At 39.9% G+C, this 23,076-nt stretch overlaps 1 protein-coding gene across 4 annotated transcripts in view; it reads left to right on the plus strand.

Moving 5' to 3' along the window:
• The first annotated feature begins 12,113 nt into the window (after positions 1-12,113).
• Positions 12,114-23,076, plus strand: part of MRPL48 (mitochondrial ribosomal protein L48) — a 48,624-nt gene continuing 37,661 nt past the window's right edge. The window contains exons 1-4 of one of the 4 annotated variants that reach the window (XM_061149954.1): positions 12,134-12,260; positions 15,193-15,264; positions 21,358-21,410; positions 22,454-22,491. In XM_061149954.1, coding sequence (XP_061005937.1) covers positions 12,240-12,260; positions 15,193-15,264; positions 21,358-21,410; positions 22,454-22,491 — 184 coding nt within the window. In that variant the 5' untranslated portion in view covers positions 12,134-12,239. Of the gene's footprint in view, positions 12,261-15,186; positions 15,265-21,357; positions 21,411-22,453; positions 22,492-23,076 lie in introns of all 4 variants that reach the window. The other 3 variants (XM_061149929.1, XM_061149938.1, XM_061149946.1) reach the window with 3 other exon arrangements.

Here is a 23,076-nt window from a genome sequence, read left to right on the forward strand (position 1 = left end):
GATAAAAAAGAAATATAATGAAATGTTAACATACTGGCTGTCTTTGGCTAGTTTATTTGCTTTCAGTTTTCTATCCAAATGTTTTGCACTAAGTATGCCCTCCCCACCCTTTTAAGAAAAGCTCTCAGGGACCCAAATAAGAGTAGCGTATCATTAGAACTATTTATGTTTTGATTAGGCTTCTCTGGTGGCTCAGATGCTAAAGAATCCGCCTGCAATGCGGGAGATCTGGGTTTGATCCCTACGTTGGAAAGATCCCTTGGAGGAGGGCATAGCAACGCCATTCCAGTATTCTTGCCTGGAGAATCCCCATGGACAAAGAGCCTGGCAGGCTACAGTCCATGGGCTTGTAAAGAGTCAGACATGACTGAGTGACTAAGCACACACACAGGTTTTGATTAGAAAACCTGGGGCCAAAGATGTTAGTATTCTTCTGCAGGCCCAGTGTTTGTCCACAGATATTCTCTGGTGCCTTCAATATGCACATGCAATAAAGATGCTGAGAGAAACACAATGCTGAATCAGACAGGGATTCTCAAATCAAAGAGCATTTTCTAGTGGTCAAACACATCTGTAAACAGCTATAATAAAAATGGTGAAGTACAAAAGGAAAGTATAGGAAAAGAGGTAGATCAGAATTTCAGTGTAATAGAACCAATGAGTATGTAAATAGGAGTGGTTGGAATGGCAAATTGGCAATAGATATGAGAGTTATGAATTCCAAGGAAAAGAGTGTGTTGTTAAACTGGAGGGCTATAAGTGGTGATTGAAGTTTGGGGTTTTTTTTTTCTTTTTTTTCTCCCCCTGGCTGTGTTGCAAGGCATGCAGAATCTTTAATTCCCCAACCAGACTCTTTAGTGCCCCGAGTGGAAGCATGGCACTGGACTGCCAGGGAATTCCCCTAATGTTGTTTTTAAAATTATGATCTCCATGACATGTACTTCAGGAACGCAGCTTTTGGGAGTAAACCGGAATGGGGATGAGACTGAAGGCTGTAAGAAGCCAGCACAATATATAGTTCAGATGAGAGACAGTAAAAGTGGATCTTGGAAGGTAGATGTGGAGGTAAAGAGGAGGAGGCATTCAAATAAAGTCAGGAACAGGATAATTGGAGATGAAGGTTAGAAGCTCCTATCTCAGTAGGTCAAGGAAGTATAATTTTCTGAGGAATTTATTTAAAAATGAGACTTCACATCATGATTTTATAAAATCTGCACTTGTGTCTCTGATCCCAAGTTGCTGGGTAGGAAAATTACATTTGAAACTGTGAGCAGTTTGCTAGAGTGAAATTACAGTTTTTCTATTTTTCAGTACACATGTCATATCTGGGGCTTGGGCAGCAGCAGTACAAAGGATTCTTCCTAGTCCATAAGAAGAGTTTTTCAATATTTAAAATTTTTAACATGATGAATGTGCTTCTTGCTTGTAAATATTAAATATTATTAAAGTATTTAATATAGAAAATTGCTACTTCACTACCAACCTTTTGTTTACTTGTGACCATGGAATGATAGAAAATTAAGGGTGTATTAGCAATTGTCTGTATTAATCACCTATATGTACAATTTCAGTGAACAAAGTGCAGTTTTTGTAGTTTTTTTCTTTCAACCTATGTTATTTTTTGTTTCAATTCTGTTTATTCGAATGTAATTTTATGTCTGTTTAAGATATTTGAAAGTGAAAAAAAAGAATTTTCTTATATCGAGTAATGGTGTAAACTAAAGAAGTGGTTTTGTTCAGGCCCACCTGAAAGGGATGGGACGAGGTGGGAAAAGATGGCCTCTCAGGTATCCAGAGGAGCTGTGTACGGCAGGAACTCTCCCAGAATCCCTGGGCTGGAGGCTGGGTTGGACCAACCTGAATACAGAATCCAGACTTCAAGAGAGATTCTCAACTGAGTTGCACATCTAGCTGCTTGGTGAGAGGTTCTTTGCACCCTCTCTCTCCCTTTTTGTAGGCTTCTAAGATCCTACTAACCACCTGAGCTTTCCTCTTGCAGCCTATTTCATCACCCTTTCTCCCTCTCTTCAGGATTAGGTAATTCCCATTCACTCGGCCCAGCACAAGCAGAAAACTCCTGGTAAAGTATAGGCGGGAGAGATAGCACCATTTTTTCTGGGTTTTTTTTAGGTAGCCAGTTTTCTTCCACTTCCGGCCTATGATTTTATTTTTTTCCCCTTTCAAGTATGATTTTCTTTGTACCAAAATCACACCAAACATAGAAGCAGAAGAGTCCTACTCAAGCTGAAATTGTTTTCAGTTGGAGGCAGCTTAATGCATATCTTTTCATGTAAGTCAAAAATTAGAGCTGTTTGACACTTTTGGGAAACTTTTTATAATAGGTCCATAGAATTATTACTTTAAAGGAAGTTTAGCCTGAGATCAAACATCTTCTTCTAAAGGGCCTCCTTTTATCCTCTCTTATTTCCTAAAGCTTTCTCTGATGTGGTTGTGCTGAGAGCTGGAAAAGTATTTTTAAAAGCTTCTAAAGACAGCTGGCCTGTAAAAATAAAGCCAGAAAGGCAAAAGTTTCTCCATGCTTTGTTTGTGTGTGTGTGTGTGTGTGTGTGTGTGTGTGTGTAAGATCTGGAGAAAAATCTAAATCCATAAGAACCATTGAGGAACCTTTAAATATTCACTCATTCATTATTTCACCCAACATTTTAGGAGCTTCATTATGTTCTATGAACTGTGTCAAATGCTAGGGATATAAATGAAAATAAAGAATATTCCTTTATGTATATGCTACACGGGACTAAGTATAAATATTAAGTTGACAAAGATTGGGAGACATCTGTCTTAAGGGGGAGGAGAAATTTACAAAGCTGAAGCAGAAGTTGGTCTTTCAGTGCATTTAGCCTCCATTCTTATTTGGGAAGACACTGATCCCATTATTAGTTCCTCACTTAAGTTGCTTATGGCCAAATTAATTTGTTATGTAAATGCCAAGTCACAAAGTGTTGGTTTGAGATTTGGGATTGACAGTGAGAAGATCTCAGAGCTTCTAGTTTGCTTTTGCTCTTGTTGACCATAAAAGGGACTTTCAGAGCAAAAAAAAAATCTATTGTCATTATCCTGTTTTTGTCATGTGTTTTTGTTGCTGCTGTTCAGTTCCTTAGTCATGTTAGACTCTGTGTGACCCCATGAAGTGTAGCGTGCCAGGCTTCCTGTCCTTTACTATTTCCTGGAGTCTGCTCAACTTCATGTCCATCTCATCCTCTGCCACCCCCTTCTCCTTTTGCCTTCCATCTTTCCCATCACCAGGTTCTTTTCCAAACAGCTGACTCTTCAAATCAGGTGGCCAAAGTATTGGAGTTTCAGCTTCAGCATCAGTCCTTCCATTGAATATTCAGGGTTGATTTCCTTTAGGATTGACTGGTTTGATCTTGCTGTCCAAGAGACTCTCAAGACTCTTCTCCAGCCCCACAATTTGAAAACATTGGCGCTTGGCCTTCTTTCTGGTCCACCTCTCACATCTATAGATGATTACAGGAAAAACCGTAGCTTTGACTACGTGGACTTTTGTTGGCAAAGTGATGTCTCTGCTTTTAAATATGGTGTCTAGGTTTGTCATAGCTTTTCTTCCAAGGAGCAAGCATCTTTTAATTTTATGGCTGCAGTCACCATCTGGAGTGATTTTGGAGCCCCCAAAATAAAATCTGTGACTGCTTCCACTATTCCCCCCTTCTATTTGCCATGAAGTGATGGGACTGGATGCCATGATCTTAGTTTTAAGCTAAAATTAATGTTTTGTTTGAATGTTGAGTTTTAAGCCAGCTTTCACTCTCCTCTTTCACCCTCATGAAGAGGCTCTTTAGTACCTCTTCATTTTCTGCCATTAGAGTGGTATCATCTCCATTTCTACGGTTATTGATACTTCTCCTGGCAACCTTGTCATGTACAAACTGTTTAAGCTTAGACAAGCTACCTATCTTCTTCCCTTTAGTTTTGTCTTGTACAAAGTGAGAAAACATACTTATCATCCCATCTTTGATAAAACTACATAATGTTCACATAGATGGGTTGGAAAGTACAAACCAATAAACAAAATAATATATGTGTTAATCTTTGAGGTGGAAAAAAATACTCCTTTAAAAATGCTTACAATATAGTGGGAAAGATATACAAGTGAATAAACAGTTACAATACACTTGTGTTGAGGGCATGAAAAATAGGCTGGACAAGTATAGTAGAGTAGAATTCATTTCATTCCTGTGAAATGAATGTAAGAAGCTAAATAAGAAAGGTAACATTCAACTTCTGTCTTGAAAGATGAGTAGATATTTTCCAGGAGGATGAGTAAAGAAAGGTCATTTTAGCAGAGAAAATTGCAGATACAAAGGCAGGTAGGTGTCAGAGAGTATATCGTGATTGAGGAATTGTAGGAATTTATTGACTGGGGAGTAATATTTGTGTTGAAAGGGGTGAGAAATGAGGCTAGATAGATAGGCAAATTCTAGAGAGTGAAGGACTTGAAATGTTATACTCTTATACTCTGGAGTTTACACCTGATCTGGATCCAACAACACAAGAGAAGACTCTACACATGGACATCACCAGATGGTCAATACAAAATTCAGATTGATTATATTCTTTGCAGCCAAAGATGGAGAAGCTCTGTACAGTAAGCACAAACAAGACTGGGAGCTAACTGTGGCTCAGATCATGAACTCCTTATAGCCAAATTCAGACATATATTGAAGAAAGTAGGGAAAACCACTAGACCATTCAGGTATGACCTAAATCAAATCCCTTACAATTATACAGTGATAGTGACAAATAGATTCAAGAGATCAGATCTGATAGAGTCCCTGAAGAACTATGGATGGGTTTCATGACATTGTACAGGAGGTAGGGATCAAGACCATCCCCAAAGAAAAGAAATGCAAAAAGGCAAAATGCTTGTCTGAGGAGGCCTTACAAATAGCTGAGAAAAGAAGAGAAGCTAAAGGCAAAGGAGAAAAGGAAAGATAAACCCATTTAAAGGCAGAGTTCCAAAGAATAGCAAGGAGAGATAACAAAGCCTTCTTCAGTGATCAATGCAAAGAAATAGAGAAAAAAAAATAGAATGGGGAAGACTAGCGATCTCTTAAAAAAAAAATTAGAGATACCAAGAGAACATTTCATGCAAAGATGGGCACAATAAAGGACAGAAAGGGTACAGACCTAACAAAAGCAGAAGATATTAAGAAGAGGTGGCAAAAATACACAGAAGAATTATACAAAAAAATCTTCATGACCCAGATAACCATGATGGTGTGGTCACTCACCTGGAGCCAGACATCCTAGAATGCGAAGTCAAGTGGGCCTTAGGAAGCATCACTACAAACAAAGCTAGTGGAGATGATGGAATTCCAGTTGAGCTATTTCAAATCCTGAAAGATGATGCTGGGAAAGTGCTGCACTCAATATGCCAGCAAATTTGGAAAACTCAGCAGTGCCACAGCACTAGAAAAGGTCAGTTTTCATTCCAATCCCAAAGAAAGGCAGTGCCAAAGAAGATTCAAACTACCGCACAATTGCACTCATTTCATGCGCTAGCAGAGTAATGCTCAAAATTCTCCAAGCCAAAAAAAAAAAAAAAATTCTCCAAGCCAAGCTTCAACAGTATGTGAACTGTGAGCTTCCAGATGTTCAAGCTGGATTTAGAAAAGGCAGAGGAACCAGAGATCAAATTACTAACATCCGTTAGATCATCAAAAAAGCAAAAGAGTTCCAAAAAAAAAAAAAATCTACTTCTGCTTTATTGACTATGCCAAAGCCTTTAACTGTGTGGATCACAATTCACTGTGGAAAATTCTTAAAGAGATGGGAATACCAGACCACCTGATCTGCTTCCTGAGAAATCTTTATGCAGGTCAAGAAGCAACAGTTAGAACTGGACATGGAAAAACAGACTGGTTCCAAACTTGGAAAGTAGTATGTCAAGGCTGTATATTGTCACCCTGCTTATTTAACTTATATGCGAGTACATCATGCAAAATGCTGGGCTGTATGAAGCACCAGCAGGAATCAAGATTGTCAGGAGAAATATCAATAACCTCAGATATGCAGATGACACCACCCTTATGGCAGAAAGCGAAGAACTAAAGAGCTGCTTGATGAAAGTAAAAGTGGAGAGTGAAAAAGCTGGCTTAAAACTCAACATTCAGAAAATGAAGATCATGGCATCCAGTCCCATCACTTCATGGCAAATAGATGGGGAAACAACAGAAACAGTGAGAGATTTTATTTTTTTGGGCTCCAAAATCATTGCAGATGGTGACTGCAGCCATGAAATTAAAAGACACTTGCTCCTTGGAAGAAAAGCTATGATCAACCTAGACAGCATATTAAAAAGCAGAGACATTACTTTGCCAACAAAGGTCCTTCTACTGAAAACTATGGTTTTTCCAGTAGTCATGTATGGATGTGAGAGTTGGACTATAAAGAAAGCTGAGCACAGAAGAATTGATGCTTTTGAACTGTGGTGTTGGAGAAGACTCTTGAGAGTCCCTTGGACTGCAAGGAGATCCAACCAGTCCATCCTAATGGAAATCAGTCCTGTATATTCATTGGAAGGACTGATGCTGAAGTTGAAACTCCAATACTTTGGCCATCTGATGCAAAGAACCGACTCATTTTAAAAGACTCTGATGCTGGGAAAGATTGAAGGTGGGAGGAGAAGGGGATGACAGAGGATGAGATGGTTGGATGGCATCAGTGACTCAATGGACATGAGTTTGAGCAAGCTCCGGGAATTGGTGATGGACAGGGAAGCCTGGCATGCTGCAGTCCATGTGGTCTCAGAGTTGGACAGGACTGAGTGACTGAACTGAACTGAGACCTGGTCCTATAGACTACTCCAGGGAGCTACTAGCCATATGTTGCTATTTACATTTTATTTAAAATTAAATTAAAATCCAATTCCTAGGTTGTACTAATCACATTTCAAGGGCTTAATTGCCACAAGTGGTTGGTAGATACCGTTTTGGACAGAGCAGATATAGTACATGAATATATTTGCAGGGAGTTCTGTTGGATAGCACTGCTATAGGCAGTGTGTGGGAAGTATAAAATGTCCTTGGGCGGAGGAGTGATATGGTCATACTTGTGTTTAAAAACATCACTTTGATGGCAACACTGAGTGGCTTGGAGGAGAGGGAAAGGGGGATTTGTCAAATCACTTTAAAAGGGAAGCAACCACAGGACTTCCCCAGCTGAGATTGCCCTTTTGGAAACCTGCAGTTGCAGTTCTATGGAGTAGAAGGAGTCCAGGTGATGAAATCAGCCAGCTCATCACTTATAGTGTGACTTCTGTTAACTAGGTAACTTCTTCATACCTCTGTTCCTCATCTATGTAATGGGTATAATGATGCCCAGATTCTCAGGGTTATTGGGAGAATCAAATAAACATACCTGAAGAGATCTGACCTTGTACAAACTAAGAACTTGAAGTGTTTCATTTCCTATTTGAAAGCTTGCTTCTGGGGTTCCCTGGTGTTCCAGTGGTTAAGAATCCACCTTGCAATGTAAGGAATGCTGGTTTTATTCCTGGTCAGGGAAGATCCCATGCCGGGGTCCAGCCCCAGCAGGATCCAGGGGAACCCTCAGGATGAACAGCATCAGCGAATGAGAGAGAGAGAGAAAGAAAAAAGGAGAGAAAGAAAGAGACCAGACTGGAGTGTGCAGCAGAGTCTGGCAGTTGCTTTATTTTTCACCATAGCCTTTATACCTTTAAGTTGGTACATTTCTAAGGGGGAGATAAGCATGTAGACTTAGTTTAACATTCCATTAGCTTGTCCTTCAGGAAACCAGGTGTTCTCTGTATATTTTTTGTTTATGAGAGTCTTTTCCCATAGATTTTTTGTACATTATCTTCTGGCCTTGAGGTTAGCAGAAAACAGAAAAGTGGCAGTCTCATGGTACAGCAGGTTGCAACATATTTCTATTGAAATACAATCCTATTAACATAAAAGTCAGTCTTTTTGCAGAAATTCTCAGCTAAATTTATCTAAAAAGTTTAGCACACAAAGACTCTGCGGCTCTGGTGCTTTGAGCCCCTGTTTAGCACTCCTGGTTAAAATTAACAATTATCTTATTGTTTTTACACTAGGGCTAAACTCTTATTTTTCTAGATCTCCAACTATATTAACAATAGTTTCCACTGCACAACCTCAGCACATTAACATCAATCAAATGTTGATCTAATAACCACTTTTAAAACAATATTTTTTGTATTCTCTAATAGGGCTTCCTCACCCCCCAAACGGCTCTCTGCCTATTCGGGCCTTTTTTATGGTTAATCTCTATGTATAATATCTTTTGGCTTTGAGGCCTGTTGACAATTTATGGCTTGCACATGGTGCAACTTTAAGCAACTTCAGTAGCTGACCCTGTCTTTTTTGTGGTTAATCTATTTTCTTTCTATTAGGTGTCATCTCCATGGGAACTAGATAGGATTACATTTTTACAGAACAGAAATGCAAAGGATTGCAAAAACAGCAGATATGGCACAAAACAGGCTCTTAGTCTAAAAGTTACCTACCTGCAAGAAGTCACCAGCTAATCTCTACCTAAACTATTTTCTATTAGGCACATTTGTGGCCATAATATTTGTGGAGCTTTTCTCACCCCGGGGAGGGACCTATGCTTAATAGTTTCTTTTGTTAGTGTACTGTGCTTAGGATGTTTAGAACAATCATGAGCATTTTTTGCAATGAGAGCACACATTTATCAAACAAGCCAGAATGCCAGCAAAAGGGTTTGAATTGAAGCATTTCCTTCATCCCCGGCCCCTTCATAGGGTACCAGCATCCAGGAGATTTATTAATTAGGGTTTTTAAGTTGGTCTTTATTCAGTGAAAAAGGAGCAGGAGAGCTCTCGGCAGGCAACACAACAATCTGCAGCAGGGCAAACAAGAACAGCAGCAGAAAAGGGGGGAGGATACAGAGTGGGGTAGAGGCCGAGGCCAACCTGGAGGGTCCCTTATATCCTGGACGGCCTTGCCTGTGAGGTTTTTTCCTCATGACCTTGTCATGGATGGGGTTCCGGACAGCCTTGCCCGTCCGGTATTTTCTTTGTGACCTCGTCATGGGCGGGACCTCCCATAACGGCTCCCGGCAATCCCACAGGCTGCTGAGCAACTACCTACAATAGCCCTTTGTAACTCCTTAGAATTTCAGCTTAGGAAGGACTGATAAAGGATAGGATAGGCACTGATAAGACAAGGTACCTTGGCAGGGTTTCTGACAACAAAGCAAACTCTGACTGAACTGAAGACCCATTCATGTTTACCAGTTTTTACATCTTTTACTTGCTAAGAACAAAAATAATAATAACAAAACAGAAGCAAAGTAATAATAACAGCAGCAATAAAAATGACTGCATATTGGTTATTTCACTTGATGTTGACTTTGTGACCATGCACGCCCTTCATATACAGAGTTTATGTGTGTATCTCTGTAAGTGGAATTCCTCATTGCTTTATAACTGTTTACAACTTGGCCTCCCTACTAATCTATATGTTGTTGTTGAGTTGCTAAGTCTTGTCCGACACTTTTGCAACCCCATAGACTATAGCCTGCCAGGCTTCTCTGTCCATAGAATTTTCAAGGCAAGAATACTGGAGTGGGTTGCCATTTCCTTCTCCAAGGGATCTTCCTGACCCAAGGACTGAAGTTGCCTCTCCTACTTTGGCAGGTGGGTTCTTTACCACTGAGTCACCAGGGAAGCTCATTATTGTCTACAAGCCACTTAAAAATTATAAAATATAATTTAATATATGTATACCTAGTGAATTGAATACTACAGTCAAGCTAGTTAATATACCACCTCCTCACATAGCTTTTTTTGTGATGAGAGCATCTGAAACACTCTTAGCACATTTCCAATACTCAATACAGTGTTAACAACTATAGTCATCATGCTGTACATTAGATCTCTAGATTTATTCATCCTACATAACTGGAAATTTGTACCCTTTGACTAACATCTCCTCATCTCTCCTCTTCATCCCCACTACCCCAACCCCTGGTAACCACCATTCTATCCTCTGTTTCTATGACTTTGATTGTTCTACATTCCACATAAGTGAGATCATGGAGTATTTATCTTTCTGGGCCTGGCTTATTTCATTCAGCATAATGTCCTTCAGTTTCTAAGTGACAGGATTTCCTTCTTTTTAAATGCTGTTGTAATATTCCATTATACATATACTATTTTTACTGTTTTCTATAATGGCCATAGCAATTTACATTTCCACCAACAATGTGCAAGGGTTCCCTTTTCTCAACATCCTCACCAAAGCTTATTTTTTATTTCTTTGATAATGGCCATTCACTCAGGTGTGAGGTATCTCATTGTGGTTATAATTTGCATTTTGCTGATGATTAGTGATGTTGAGCCTTTTTTCATATACCTATTGACCATTTGTACGTCTTCTGAGAAATGTCTCTTCAGATCCTTTGTCAAATTTCAAGCCAGGTTTCTTGCTATCAAGTTGAGTTCTATATATATATATATATATGTATATATTTTATATATTTTATATATTAACTCCTTATCAGATGTATTATTTGGAAACACTTCCTCCCATTCTGTTGGTTGCCTCTTCACTCTGTTGTTTCGTTTGTTGCACAGAAAACTTATAGTTTGATGCATTCCTCTGTCAGCTATTTAAGGACTGAAGCTGCCTCTCCTACTTTGGCAGGTGGGTTCTTTACCGCTGAGCCACCAGGGAAGCTCACGAATCTCTACATGAGTAGGATACTCAGTTGCATCCTACTCTTTGTGACCTTGTGGACTGTAGTCTGCCAGGCTCCTCTGTCCATGGAATTTTCCAGGCAAGAATACTGGAGTGGGTTGCCATTTCCTACTCTAGAGCATCTTCCCCACCCAGGTATCAAACCCGCGTCTCTTGCACCTCCTGCATTAGCAGGCAGATTCTTTACCAGTGCGCCTTCTGGGAAGCTCTCACTTGAGGGCAGGGACTGTATAATACTCATCTCTGTTTTTCCAATGTTCAAGCAATGGATTGGCACAAAGTCATACTAAGTAAATGGTTGATATATGTAAATAAGTAAATGAATGTGTGCTGTGACATTATTATCTCGTGAGAAGGTGTCTGTCAGAGGGAAAACACTTTGCATAAAGGAGACAGTTTGAAACTCAGTTCTGCCTGGGTTGCTTGGCCCTAGACAAGCCTTTTTAACCTCTCGCAAAATCCTTATATGTAAAACCCAGTGATAATATCTCACTAATAGGCTTGTTATAAGGAATAAATTGATGCTCTGAGCATAATGCGCTGCACACAGTGGTCACTCACTAAAAAATAGCTATTATCAATTATTATGAGGCAACTGAATGTCATGAAGGCTCACTTAGGGTCATTCAGCTTTTAAATAGAGGTTAGAAGTCAGATTTCCATGTCCTGTGCTAGACCCTGGAATGAATTAATCAGGCAGGATTTCAGTCCCTGCTGCGGCTTACTTGCTCAGTCGTGTCCAACTCTGCAGCCCCAAGGACTGTAGCCTGACAGGCTCCTCTGTCCATGGAATTTTCCAGGCAAGAATACTAGAGAGCGGGTTGCCATTCCCTTCTCCAGGGGATCTCCCCCACCCAGGTATAGAACAGCATCTCTTGCGCCTCCTGCAATGGCAGGCAGATTTTTTACCTCTAGTGTTACCTGTGAGAAACTCGCAATTAAACACGGGAAAGAGAAATTAACAAATAATTAACATATAGTGAGTGAAGTGAAAGTCCATCAGTCGTGTCCGACTTTTTTGAGACCTCATGGACTATACAGTCCATGGAATTCTCCAGGCCAGAATACTGGAATGGGTAGCCGTTACCTTTTCCAGGGGATCTTCCCAACCCAGGGATCGAACCCAGGTCTCCCGCATTGCGGGCGTATTCTTCACCAACTGAGCTATCAGGGAAACCGATAATATATAGTATGGCAGATCAAATAGCAGAATTGTCTGCAAATTATTGGGGCAAAACAGAGATGGCAGTTATTTCTGCCTGGGAGTGAAGGTGACATTTGAGCTGTAATGAGAAGGGCGACTGAGGGGATTTTTAGACACTGAGTCTCAGAAGCGGTCGGAACCAAGGTGCTGCGGGAGTTGAGTGAGTCTCGGTCGGATATTGTTACCGGACTGGATCGAGGAGTTCCGTCAGTGTTTTCAGACACCCTGGGGTCGCGGCTTGTTGCGTCCATCTTCATCTGGCAAAAGTACGGGCCACGCTGCCGCCAAGGATGAACGGAGCACTAGGAAAGGTAACGCAGTCCATCCAAGCTGGGCGCGGGAGAGGTGGTGAGAAGAGCGGAGTTGGGAGGGGGCAGCGGCGCTATCACGCGGCTGCCGACATCCGGGTAAGAGACTTGGGCAAGAACAAGCTCTTCCCGGCAGCACGTGCGGCGCCCCGTCAAAGGGTTGCGCTTTCTCCTCTGTTCCGAGGAGGATTCGGCTGCGGTTACCCGACGCCACGCCCCCTCCGTGCTACCGTCGCCGCACATTGGCCTGGAAAGAGAGGAGACCTGCAACGGGAATCACCCGTATAGGTCCGGATAGTATCTATGACCTTCAGCAGGTCGTTTTATTTTTGCTTTAAGTTATCAACTTCCAGATTTTTTTCTAAGAATACCCTTTTTGACTCGTTGAACAGATTGGGATGTGAGGCTACTTGGCGATAGGGAAGTGTAATAATAAAAAGAACGTTTTGACTTACAAGGCCTTAGTGACGTGACTGCAGTAAAACCGTATGAACCACCATAAAGCATTCCTTTGCTTTCCTTTGTCCTCTTAACAGATTAAAATTGTGCTTTTTCAGTTGTATCATACTGTTTAGAATAATGACTTTTTTTTTTAGCAATTTATTTTAAAATTTTATTTGAGGAATTAATTTGGAGACTATACCTCCATGATACATAAATCAACATGATCATTGTCGCTCACGGATCTGCCTTACTTTGGGGCAGTCCCTGAATGTCTCTAGCTTTGTTTCCTTAAGATCCTAAACCTCACTTTATTCTTAACGAAATAACTCCCAGTTGTTCACTTTAGCCAGATTGTGAGAATTTGACTAGATCTGATGAAAGGAATTATAGGGAAAAAAAAACAAAGCTGGAAAATTTCTAAATTTAATTGTTAAAGACGGTCAGATTGGTGACTCCAAGATCCTGCTCAAAAAGCTTTGAATCTGAGGAATGCTGCTGAAAGGGAGGGGTCATTGTTCAAGGAGTACTGTTTTTAGCCATTCTACCCCCATGGACAGAGGAGCCTGGTGGGCTGCAGTCCGTGGTGTAGCAAAGAATTGGACACGACTGAGCGACTACACACAGCACACAACACACATACTCCTGAAGAACCCATGCAAATCTGTCATAGGGTATCACCTTAAGGTATAAGGGCATATAGGGCCCCTCTGAGTCCGATGCCACTTTTCCCTTCCAGATTGCTTTGTTACTGATTTCCTTTTTCCTTTTTTTTTTTTTTTTCTATTCTGACCTGTCACTTTTGACTAGGTAGTGACCTCTTTATTTACCCAGTACTGAATTCCTAGTCTTTGAGCTCTAGGAGCTTTCTCAGAATGCTCTTACTTTTTCATCACCTCCAAATGCTCCATTTTTCAAAGCCCAGCTCAGATCTCATCTTTTCCTTAAAAGCTTTCAAACCATTCTAGCCAAAGTGCTTGTTTATTTTTTGAACTCTTAGCTGATGTTATCTCTTGGCACCTAATCATATGCAGTCTTGTATTTGCCTGTCTGAAGTGTTAGTTAATACTTTACATCTATGGGATTTACATCAGAGCTGTGTTCTACCTCTTGCTAGCTGTGTGGCCTTAGGCAGGTATTTGGCCTCTGCTTCAGTTTCTTATATGTAAAATGCAAGTGATAATGCCCATCGTATGGAATTGTAAAAATTATAGAAAATAATGTCAGTAAGAGTATTTTGTGTGAAGAACTATACAAATAGGAATGTTAACATTCTGCAGCTAATGAACTGCTTTCATTTTCATAATTTCATTTAATCTTGCTATGAGATAATCTTGGCAGGTACAACAGATATGGAGATGGAAACTACTGGTACAGTACCTGATACAGAATAGTTCTCGAATGCTTTACCAAATGCCTGTATGAATGAATGCCTTGCTTACAGGTCAATAGTCTCTTTTGTGGTAGTACTGAGATTGGAGCCTAGATTTTCTATCCCTCCTAAAACCCCACTGCCTCTCCTTTTCTGAGTATTTTACATCTCCCTAATTTGATAATAATCTTGGTTTCCTTCATGTGTGAAATGAGGAATGAGAACCTTCCTTGATCTTCCCAGCAGTCAGTCCTTCATTTCTTTGTGACCTGTGCAGCCCATTATACTGATCTCTCATTGCAGTATAATAAGTAATTTGCACATCAGCTTTCCTCCTTAGAAGGATTGTGGATGGGCAATTGTATTTCCTTCATGTCTGTGTGTCCCCAGTCTTCAGTATACTTGGCCTAAAGTTGCTGATATTATTCATCACTAAGTCAAGTTTGACTCTTTGCAGTCTCATGGACTGTAGCAGGCCAGCCTCTGTCCTCCCCTGTCTCCCAGAGTTTGCTCAGATTCATATCCACTGAGTCAGTGAGCATATCTAGCCATCTTATCCTCTGCCGTCCCTTTCTTCTTTTGCTTTCAATCTTTCCCATCATCAGGGTCTTTTCCAACGAGTTGGCTCTTTTCATAAAAATGAAATCATATAGTATGTGAGGACAAATATTTTTTAAGAGACGTGCCAAAGATCATACAGCTAGTAACTCAGAGGAGCTGATATTCAAACCCAGGTCTGTATGAATCTCTAATTTGTGTTTCTAACTGCTATAAAGACTCAGTGCAAAGACAGGCTTTGATAGTCACCATATTATACATATTCAGAAGAATGGCCAAAGGAAAAACTACAAACAAAAGCAATTTTGAAAGAACTTAGGAAAAGGTCATCTCAAACATCACTTACTAGCTATGTGCATCAGGCACGTTAATTCATCTTTCTAAGCTTTGGTTTCCTCACAATAAAATGGGAGTATAAATACCTGCTTCATAGAATGGTTGTGAGGGTTAATGGAAATGATGTTTGGCATATAGCAAGTACTCAAAAAATTGTAAAACTGTTTAGGCTATTATTATTATATGAATTTTGCTGCTCTTAATTGCTATTGTGTTTTTGAGAGATAGTATGGCAGAATGGGCTTCCCTGGTGGTACAGTGGTGAAGAATCTGCTTGCCAGTGCAGGAAACACCAGAGAGGTGAGTTCAGTTCCTGGGGCCAGGAAGATCCCTTGTAATAGGAAATGGCAACCTGCTTCAGTGTTTTTGCCTGGAAAATCCCATAGACAGAGGAGCCTGGTGAGCTATAGTCCATGGGGTTGCAAACAGTCAGACACCACTGAGCAGCTGAGCACGTGTGTACACAAACACACACCAGAATGAAAAACATGGACTTTGGAGTTAGATTGGCTTGAATTCTTGGCATGTCTTACCAAACCTAAAACTTTGGCAACTTAAAAGCTTTTGTTTTTTCCCTCTATCAGTCCAGTTCAGTTCAGTCGCTCAGTTGTGTCTGACTCTTTGCCACATGAACTGCAGCATGCCAGGCCTCCCTGTCCATCACCAACTCCTGGAGTTTACTCAAACTTATGTCCATCGAGTCAGTGATGCCATCCAACCCATTCATCCTCTGTCGTCCCCTTCTCCTCCCACCTTCAATCTTTCCCAGCATCAGGGTCTTTTAAAATGAGTCAGCTCTTTGCATCAGGTGGCCAAAGTATTGGAGTTTCAGCTTTAGCATCAGTCCTTTGAATGAATATACAGGACTGATTTCCTTTAGGATGGACTGGTTGGATCTCCTTACAGTCCAAGGGACTCTCAAGAGTCTTTTCCAACACCACAGTTCAAAAGCATCAATTCTTCAGCGCTCAGCTTTCTTTATAGTCCAACTCTCACATCCATACACGACTACTGGAAAAACCATAGCCTTGATTAGACGGACCTTTGTTGGCAAAGTAATGTCTCTGCTTGTTAATATGCTATCTAGGTTGGTCATAACTTTCCTACCAAGGAGTAAGTGTCTTTTAATTTCATGGCTGCAGTCACCATCTACAGTCATTTTGGAGCCCAAAAAAATAAAGTCTGTCACTGTTTTCACTGTTTCCCCATCTATTTGCCATGAAGTGATGGGACTGGATGCCATGACCTTTGTTTTCTGAATGTTGAGCTTTAAGCCAACTTTTTTACTCTTCTCTTTCACTTTCATCAAGAGGCTCTTTAGTTCTTCTTCACTTTCTGCCATAAGGGTGGTGTCATCTGCATATTTCAGGTTATTTCTGAATCAGGATATTACTCCCGGCAATCTTGATTCCAGCTTGTGCTTCCTCCAGCCCAGTGTTTCTCATGATGTACTCTGCATACAAGTTAAATAAGCAGGGTGACAGTATGCAGCCTTGATGTCCTCTTTTTCCTATTTGGAACCAGTCTGTTGTTCCATGTCCAGTTCTAACTGTTGCTTCCTGACCTGCATACAAGTTTTTCAGGAGGTAGGTCTGGTGGTCTAGTATTCCCATCTCTTGAAGAATTTTCCACGGTGAATTGTGATCCACAGAGTCAAAGGCTTTGGTATAGTCAATAAAGCAGAAATAGATGTTTTTCTGGAACTCTCTTGCTTTTTCAATGATCCAGTGGATGTTGGCAATTTGATCTCAGATTTCTCTGCCTTTTCTAAAACCAGCTTGAATATCTGGAAGCTCATGGTTCATGTATTGCTGAAGCCTGGCGTGGAGAATTGTGAGCATTACTTTACTAGCGTGTGAGATGAGTGCAATTGTGCGGTGGTTTGAACATTCTTTGGCATTGCCTTTCTTTGGCACTGGAATGAAAACTGACCTTTTCCAGTCCTGTGGCCACTGCTGAGTTTTCCAAATTTGCTGACATATTGAGTGCAGCACTTTCACAGAATCATCTTTGAGGATTTGAAATAACTCAACTGGAATTCCATCACCTCCATTAACTTTGTTTGTAGTGATGCTTCCTAAGGCCCACTTGACTTCACAGTCCAGGATGTCTGACTCTAGGTGAGTGATCACACCATCGTGATTATCTGGGTTGTGAAGATCTTTTTTGTACAGTTCTTCTGTGTATTTTTGCCACCTCTTTTTAATATCTTCTGCTTCTGTTAGGTCCATACCCTTTCTGTCTTTTATTGAGCCCATCTTTGCATGAAATGTTCCTTTGGTATCTCTAATTTTCTTGAAGAGATCGCTAGTCTTTCCCGTTCTATTGTTTTCCTTTATTTCTTTGCATTGATCACTGAGGAAGGCTTTGTTATCTCTCCTTGCTATTCTTTGGAACTCTGCCTTCAAATGGGTTTATCTTTCCTTTTCTCCTTTGCCTTTAGCTTCTCTTCTTTTCTCAGCTATTTGTAAGGCCTCCTCAGACAGCCATTTTGCTTTTTTGCATTTCTTTTCCATAGGGATGGTCTTGATCCCTGTCTCCTGTACAGTGTCACGAACTTCTGTCCATAGTTCATCAGACACTCTATCAGATCTAGTCCCTTAAATCTATTTCTCACTTCCACTGTATAATCATAATGGATTTGATTTAGGTCATACCTGAATGGTCTAGTGATTTTCCCTACTTTCTTCAATTTAAGTCTGAATTTGGCAATAAGGAGTTCATGATCTGAGCCACAGTCAGCTCCTAGCCTTGTTTTTGCTGACTGTATAGAGCTTCTCCATCTTTGGCTGCAAAGAATATAGTCAGTCTGATTTTGGTGTTGGCCATCTGGTGATGTCCATGTGTAGAGTGTTCTCTTGTGTTGTTGGAAGAGGGTGCTTACTATGACCAGTGTGTTCTCTTGGCAGAACTCTATTAGCCTTTGCCCTGCTTCATTCTGTACTCCAAGGCCAAATTTGCCTGTTACTCCAGGTGTTTCTTGACTTCCTACTTTTGCATTCCAGTCCCCTATAATGAAAAGGCCATCATTATATAAATTATATTTTTCCTCTATAAAAAATGGCAGTTATTTCGATGCCTCTATTAGAGGATTGATGAAAAATTGAGCAAAGTGTTTAGAACAAAGGGTTAGTCTGTAAGTGATAATAACAATGCTATTTTAAGTAATATTTGTTAGTATACAAATATATTCTGTTAATACTCATAGAACAGCTCTCAGATGCTTGACTCATAGGACCCTTACCCACTTCTGTCACCACCCACCCCAGGACTCTGGTGTCTGAAGCTGCTCACACACTATAGATTTTGCCCCATGACTGGTTCTTAAGTCACCGTGTAGTCCTTTCCTGGTTCCTGACCCCCAAGCTTATGGGACAAGTGTTTTTGTAACCCGCTGGGGCATCTATGTCCTCATTCATTCATTCACTAGAGTCACTAGCCTCCTCTTCCATTTGCTCCAGAGCTGGAGCTGCTCTTCCTTTGCTGACTGGGGAGAGAGAGTATTTGTGGACACAGTCCCAAAATAGATTGCTTTTGTCCTGATAAATAATGCCAAGCATTGTAGGGAAGAGGAAGCACATTTCCCAGAGCTGAAAGGAAGAGTTCATGCCATAATTTGGTTGTCTTCCAGACAGTTGTCCACCCTTAAAAAGGGTTGGCTTTTAGATAATTAAATTCATAGCTGTTGTGGAGACTCAGAAATCTGAACATTTAAAGTGAGGAAAGATCAGTCTTATCTAGATCTTTCTTCCCATCCAATACCTCTTCTGTATGAAGTGACCCATTTAAGAATACATTCTGTTCACTCTGATTTCTGTTCTGTTTGTCATGGTTGATAGATCTTGGCCCTGGAGGGACCTTAGAGTAATTGGCTCTAACTCCAGAGAGGGGAAAATTACTGACCAAGGTATGGTGGCCAGTGGTGGGGGAGCCAGCCGGAGCCCCTGTGACTGTTCTTTTATGCTGGCCAACATTAGGTTAAGAATGTTGTACACATGTTTACAGAGTCTTTTAGTATCTGATTTAATTGTCATTTTTAGGATAGTCTATATACTTTGTCCTTCCTTCTACTTATTCATATCCCAATCTTCATGACCTTACATTCTCTGGGAGACTTTTCCTAAATTTGAACTCTTCCCTTCTGATTTCCTAAGCACTGACACCTTCATTTATGGGAGAGAGGGTGTAGAATAGGGGGAAATTACAGGCTTTGGAGTCAGAAACCTAATATCCTATGCTAGTTCTGATAGTAGCTGTTTGACTTTGTTACGATTCAAGTTACTTAATCATACTTAATTTCAGTTTCCCCAGCTGTAAAATGGGATAGTAATACTTATCTGGTAATGAAATTATGATTTAGACACATGGTAGGTGCTCAACAAAATAGATGTGGGTAGTAATAAATGGTAGCAATTATTAGCAGTCATTCACTTCTTCCTAATCATTTATTTATTTATTTATTAAAACAACAGTGTGCCTGAGAGGAAGATGACATGACTCTTGCCTTTGAGGATCTCTTGTTTTAGCATAGTGGTCTGTGGGGGATATTAAGAGTTTAAGTGAATCTCTTGAAGTAGTATGCAAACTTTTTTTCCTCCCTCACTTTATTTGGTTCTACATCCTGCGTTTTTTTCCTGCATTTAAAAAAATTGAAGTATAGTTGGTTTACCATGTTTCAGGTGTATAGCAAAGTGACTTAGTTATACATGTATATTAATATATACATATTCTTTTTCAGATTCTTTTCCATTATAGGTTATTAAAGATTTTGAATATAATTCTCTGTGCTCAGTATGCAGCCTTTTGTATATTTGTGTCTATGTATGTCTGGGGAGAAGGTTCATGACTTTGGGCAGATTCTCAGCAATATCTGTAACATCTCCAAAGCTAGAGAACTTCTCCTTGCCATTAACACCCGGATTTCCTGCTAGAGGTATCAGTTGTTTGTGCCACCTATTTTGACTTAATCATATGATGCTGTGGCATTACTTAGCTGTTTAATACAAATGTGTGTTCATATCTTCAGCCATTCAAATTCCTAAAAATGACAATTAAATTTTAAAAAGGCTTTATTGAGATATGTCATATATCATACAATTTGCCCATTTAAAATGTACGATGCAATGGCTTTTAATATATTCAGGGTTGTGTAACCGTCACTACAAGCAATTTTAGAACTTTTTTATCACCCCAGAAAGAAGTCCCAAAGACGTCCCATATCCCTTAGTTGTCATCCCCAGCTTCCCAGACTCCCCAACCCAAGGCATCCACTAGTCTTTCTTTTTCTATAGATTTGCTATTCTGGATATTTCATATAAATGGAGTCATAAATACTGTTATATGTGTATGGTATACTTTTTATAATTAATGAACTGATATTGATATATTATTATCAAGTCCATGTTTTACTAATATTTCTTTCATTTTTTAAAAATCCAGGGTCAAAAAAAAAAAAAATCCAGGGTCCTTTTTCTGTTCTAGGATCCTACCTAGTATATTACATTTAGTCTGTCTTCTTAGACTCTTCTTGTCTATGACAGTTTCTCAGACTTTCCTTTGTTTCTGAAGGCTTTTACACATAATGGGCTTTTAACATATATATGTTGAAGGAGTTGAAATTGTTATCATAGTGGACAAGATTTTCTCTTTATGTTATGGAACCTTAAGGCCATTTATTACTTATTATCCAGTTACTTTATGAAAAGACCTCCTTGTGAAAAGACCTTAGTAAAGCTATACCAGTGATCTTTTGAGTGAGTGCCAGCAGGGCTGAGTGAGATAGAAATAACTGGGTTATTAGGGGTAAGATTGGGAAGGGAAGCTGCCACTACAGCTACCTTTCATTATCATTATTTTGTTCATGTTGGTATAGTTGCTATTATTGTTGTTACTATTAAAAGAGACAGTATGCTATAATAGAGACATAGTCTTTGTAGTAAAGCAGTCGTTTTAGCCACTTGTTAGCTGTAACTTCTTGGAATATAACTTCTGTGGGCCTTAGTTCCTTCACCTGTAGGATTGCCTTGCAGTGTTTTGAGCATTAGAATTCAGAAAGTCCCTTGCATGGTGCCTGGGCTTGACACATGCATAATGATAGTTGATATTAGAAAATATAAATCAAATTAGAAAGGGGAAATAGGGTGAATTAAAAAAAAGCAGCCCCAAAAAGGGGGGCTTCTATTTTTCCAGCATTTTCTGTAGTGGGTGAAATAGGAAAGAACATGGCCTTGCTTTGCCTGCATGTTTGGTATTAACTGTAGGGAAGCTTCTTTGCTAGACAAGAGACTTGGGTTTTGTTTTGGTTTGTGTACTGTGGGTTTCTAGCCTCTCTGAAGAGGTACTTGGAGGTCTGTGAATGCTTATGGTTGGTCTAATGTGGTTGTTTTGCTATAGGTGCTGTGTCTGAAGAATGACACCATTGTTAAGCAAGCCTTTTCCCTCTTGAGGTAAGGATATTTCCCACTTGGGGTAAGGTAACAGTAATTAAATATAGCTAATATTTGCATCCTTCTAGGATGTTCACACAGCATTCTTCTTTCATCATCTCCCCTTACATGTTTCTTAAGCATCTCAAGCATTAACTCCCCTGCCATCTTACTCCTTCTCCATTTCTCGGTAAATGACAACTCCAATTATCTAGTTGCACAGGACAGAATCTTTGGAGTCATTCTTGCTACTGTTGTTTCTCTTACTCTACATCTAATTCCTGGACAAACCGCATCAGCCTTACTTGTGAAATGTGTCCTAATAACGCATGGCTATTGTAAGAACCACTTGACTGGTAGTTTCTCTTCTCTCAGTTTCACTTCTTCCCATTCATTATTCACCAGGGTTAACTTTCCAAAACTTAAACCTGGTCACATCACTTTTGTGATTAAACTCTGCCAGGAGCTTCCCACTGCCCACACAGAGCAAAGACCAAGCTCCTTATCACCGGTTATGAGGTCTTCATAACCTGGTATAACCTGGTCCCTGGTTACCTCTTTTGCCCTGCCCCCTTCCCTGCTGCTGAAGTGCCACTCACACCCACCTGCTTGCTGTTCCCCAGATATACTACTTTCATATCTCTGCCTAGAATGCTTTTTCTGTAAGGCTAAACAATTGAGAATAGCTCTTTGTTTTTAAAAACTCAGTTCAAATAGTTTCATCCCCTGGTGGAAATCATCACACTTTCCTGTATATTCCACTAAATCTTGTATGTGTTTTTGCTCTGTACCAGGTCTATATTGTGGCTCACATCTGTTTACTCATCTCTCTACCAGCTAGACCATAGATAGAGATGTTTTACTTACTTTTGCATCTTCAGGACCTAAAACATTGTCTGACCTATAGTAAGTACTTAATAATATTTATGGAAAGAAGAGAAGGATAGCATAAGAAAAAGTGTAGTATGGACATATCTATAATGAGGAGCATACAAGTTTTGGTAGCTGTGCAAATAAAATGTGCACATCTAACTGTACTAAACATGCTTTCTCCCTCTTTTTAGGTTCAGAACTTCAGGAGAGAATCCCATCTGTTCTGCAGGTAAGCAGTTATTTCCTGATGTGGTCTAGTTGATTTAAGTGACCCTCTAGCACTAGTATAATTTTGTCTGAAAAGTTGCCATATATATCTTAGGGAAGATTGGCCGGGACCAAGTCTTACCCCTCACATAGAATTGGACAATGGGCAAGAACATAAATTGTGGGTTAAGAGCAAGAGTTCTGTAGTAGGTTTAGATTTCCAGCTCTACCACATACTGTTCTGTGACCTTTAACTACCTCTCTATGACTTGGTTTTCTCACTTTAAAAAATGAGGGGAATTTATAGTACAAACTACAGTGAATTATTTGACGATTCAGTGAGGTAAAACATATAAAGTGCTCAAAAATGTTTAAAAAAAACCACTATTTTTATTATTATTTTTGCTACTATTCCAGACCTGTCTTTCATGTCCATTATCTACCAGGCTAAGGCTTTTTCTACAGGATTTTATCCAAAATAAATCCACTCAATCTGGTTAACTCAATGAATTTCAATGTTTCAGTCCTATTACTTGCCATTTTTACTTTATTATGTGACAGATTTCAAAGCAGCCATTAGATAATGACATCTGTTATATGACTAAAG

Source organism: Dama dama, chromosome 1 (genome assembly GCF_033118175.1).
Source record: "Dama dama isolate Ldn47 chromosome 1, ASM3311817v1, whole genome shotgun sequence".
In the NCBI taxonomy this organism is placed as follows: Eukaryota; Metazoa; Chordata; class Mammalia; order Artiodactyla; family Cervidae; genus Dama; species Dama dama.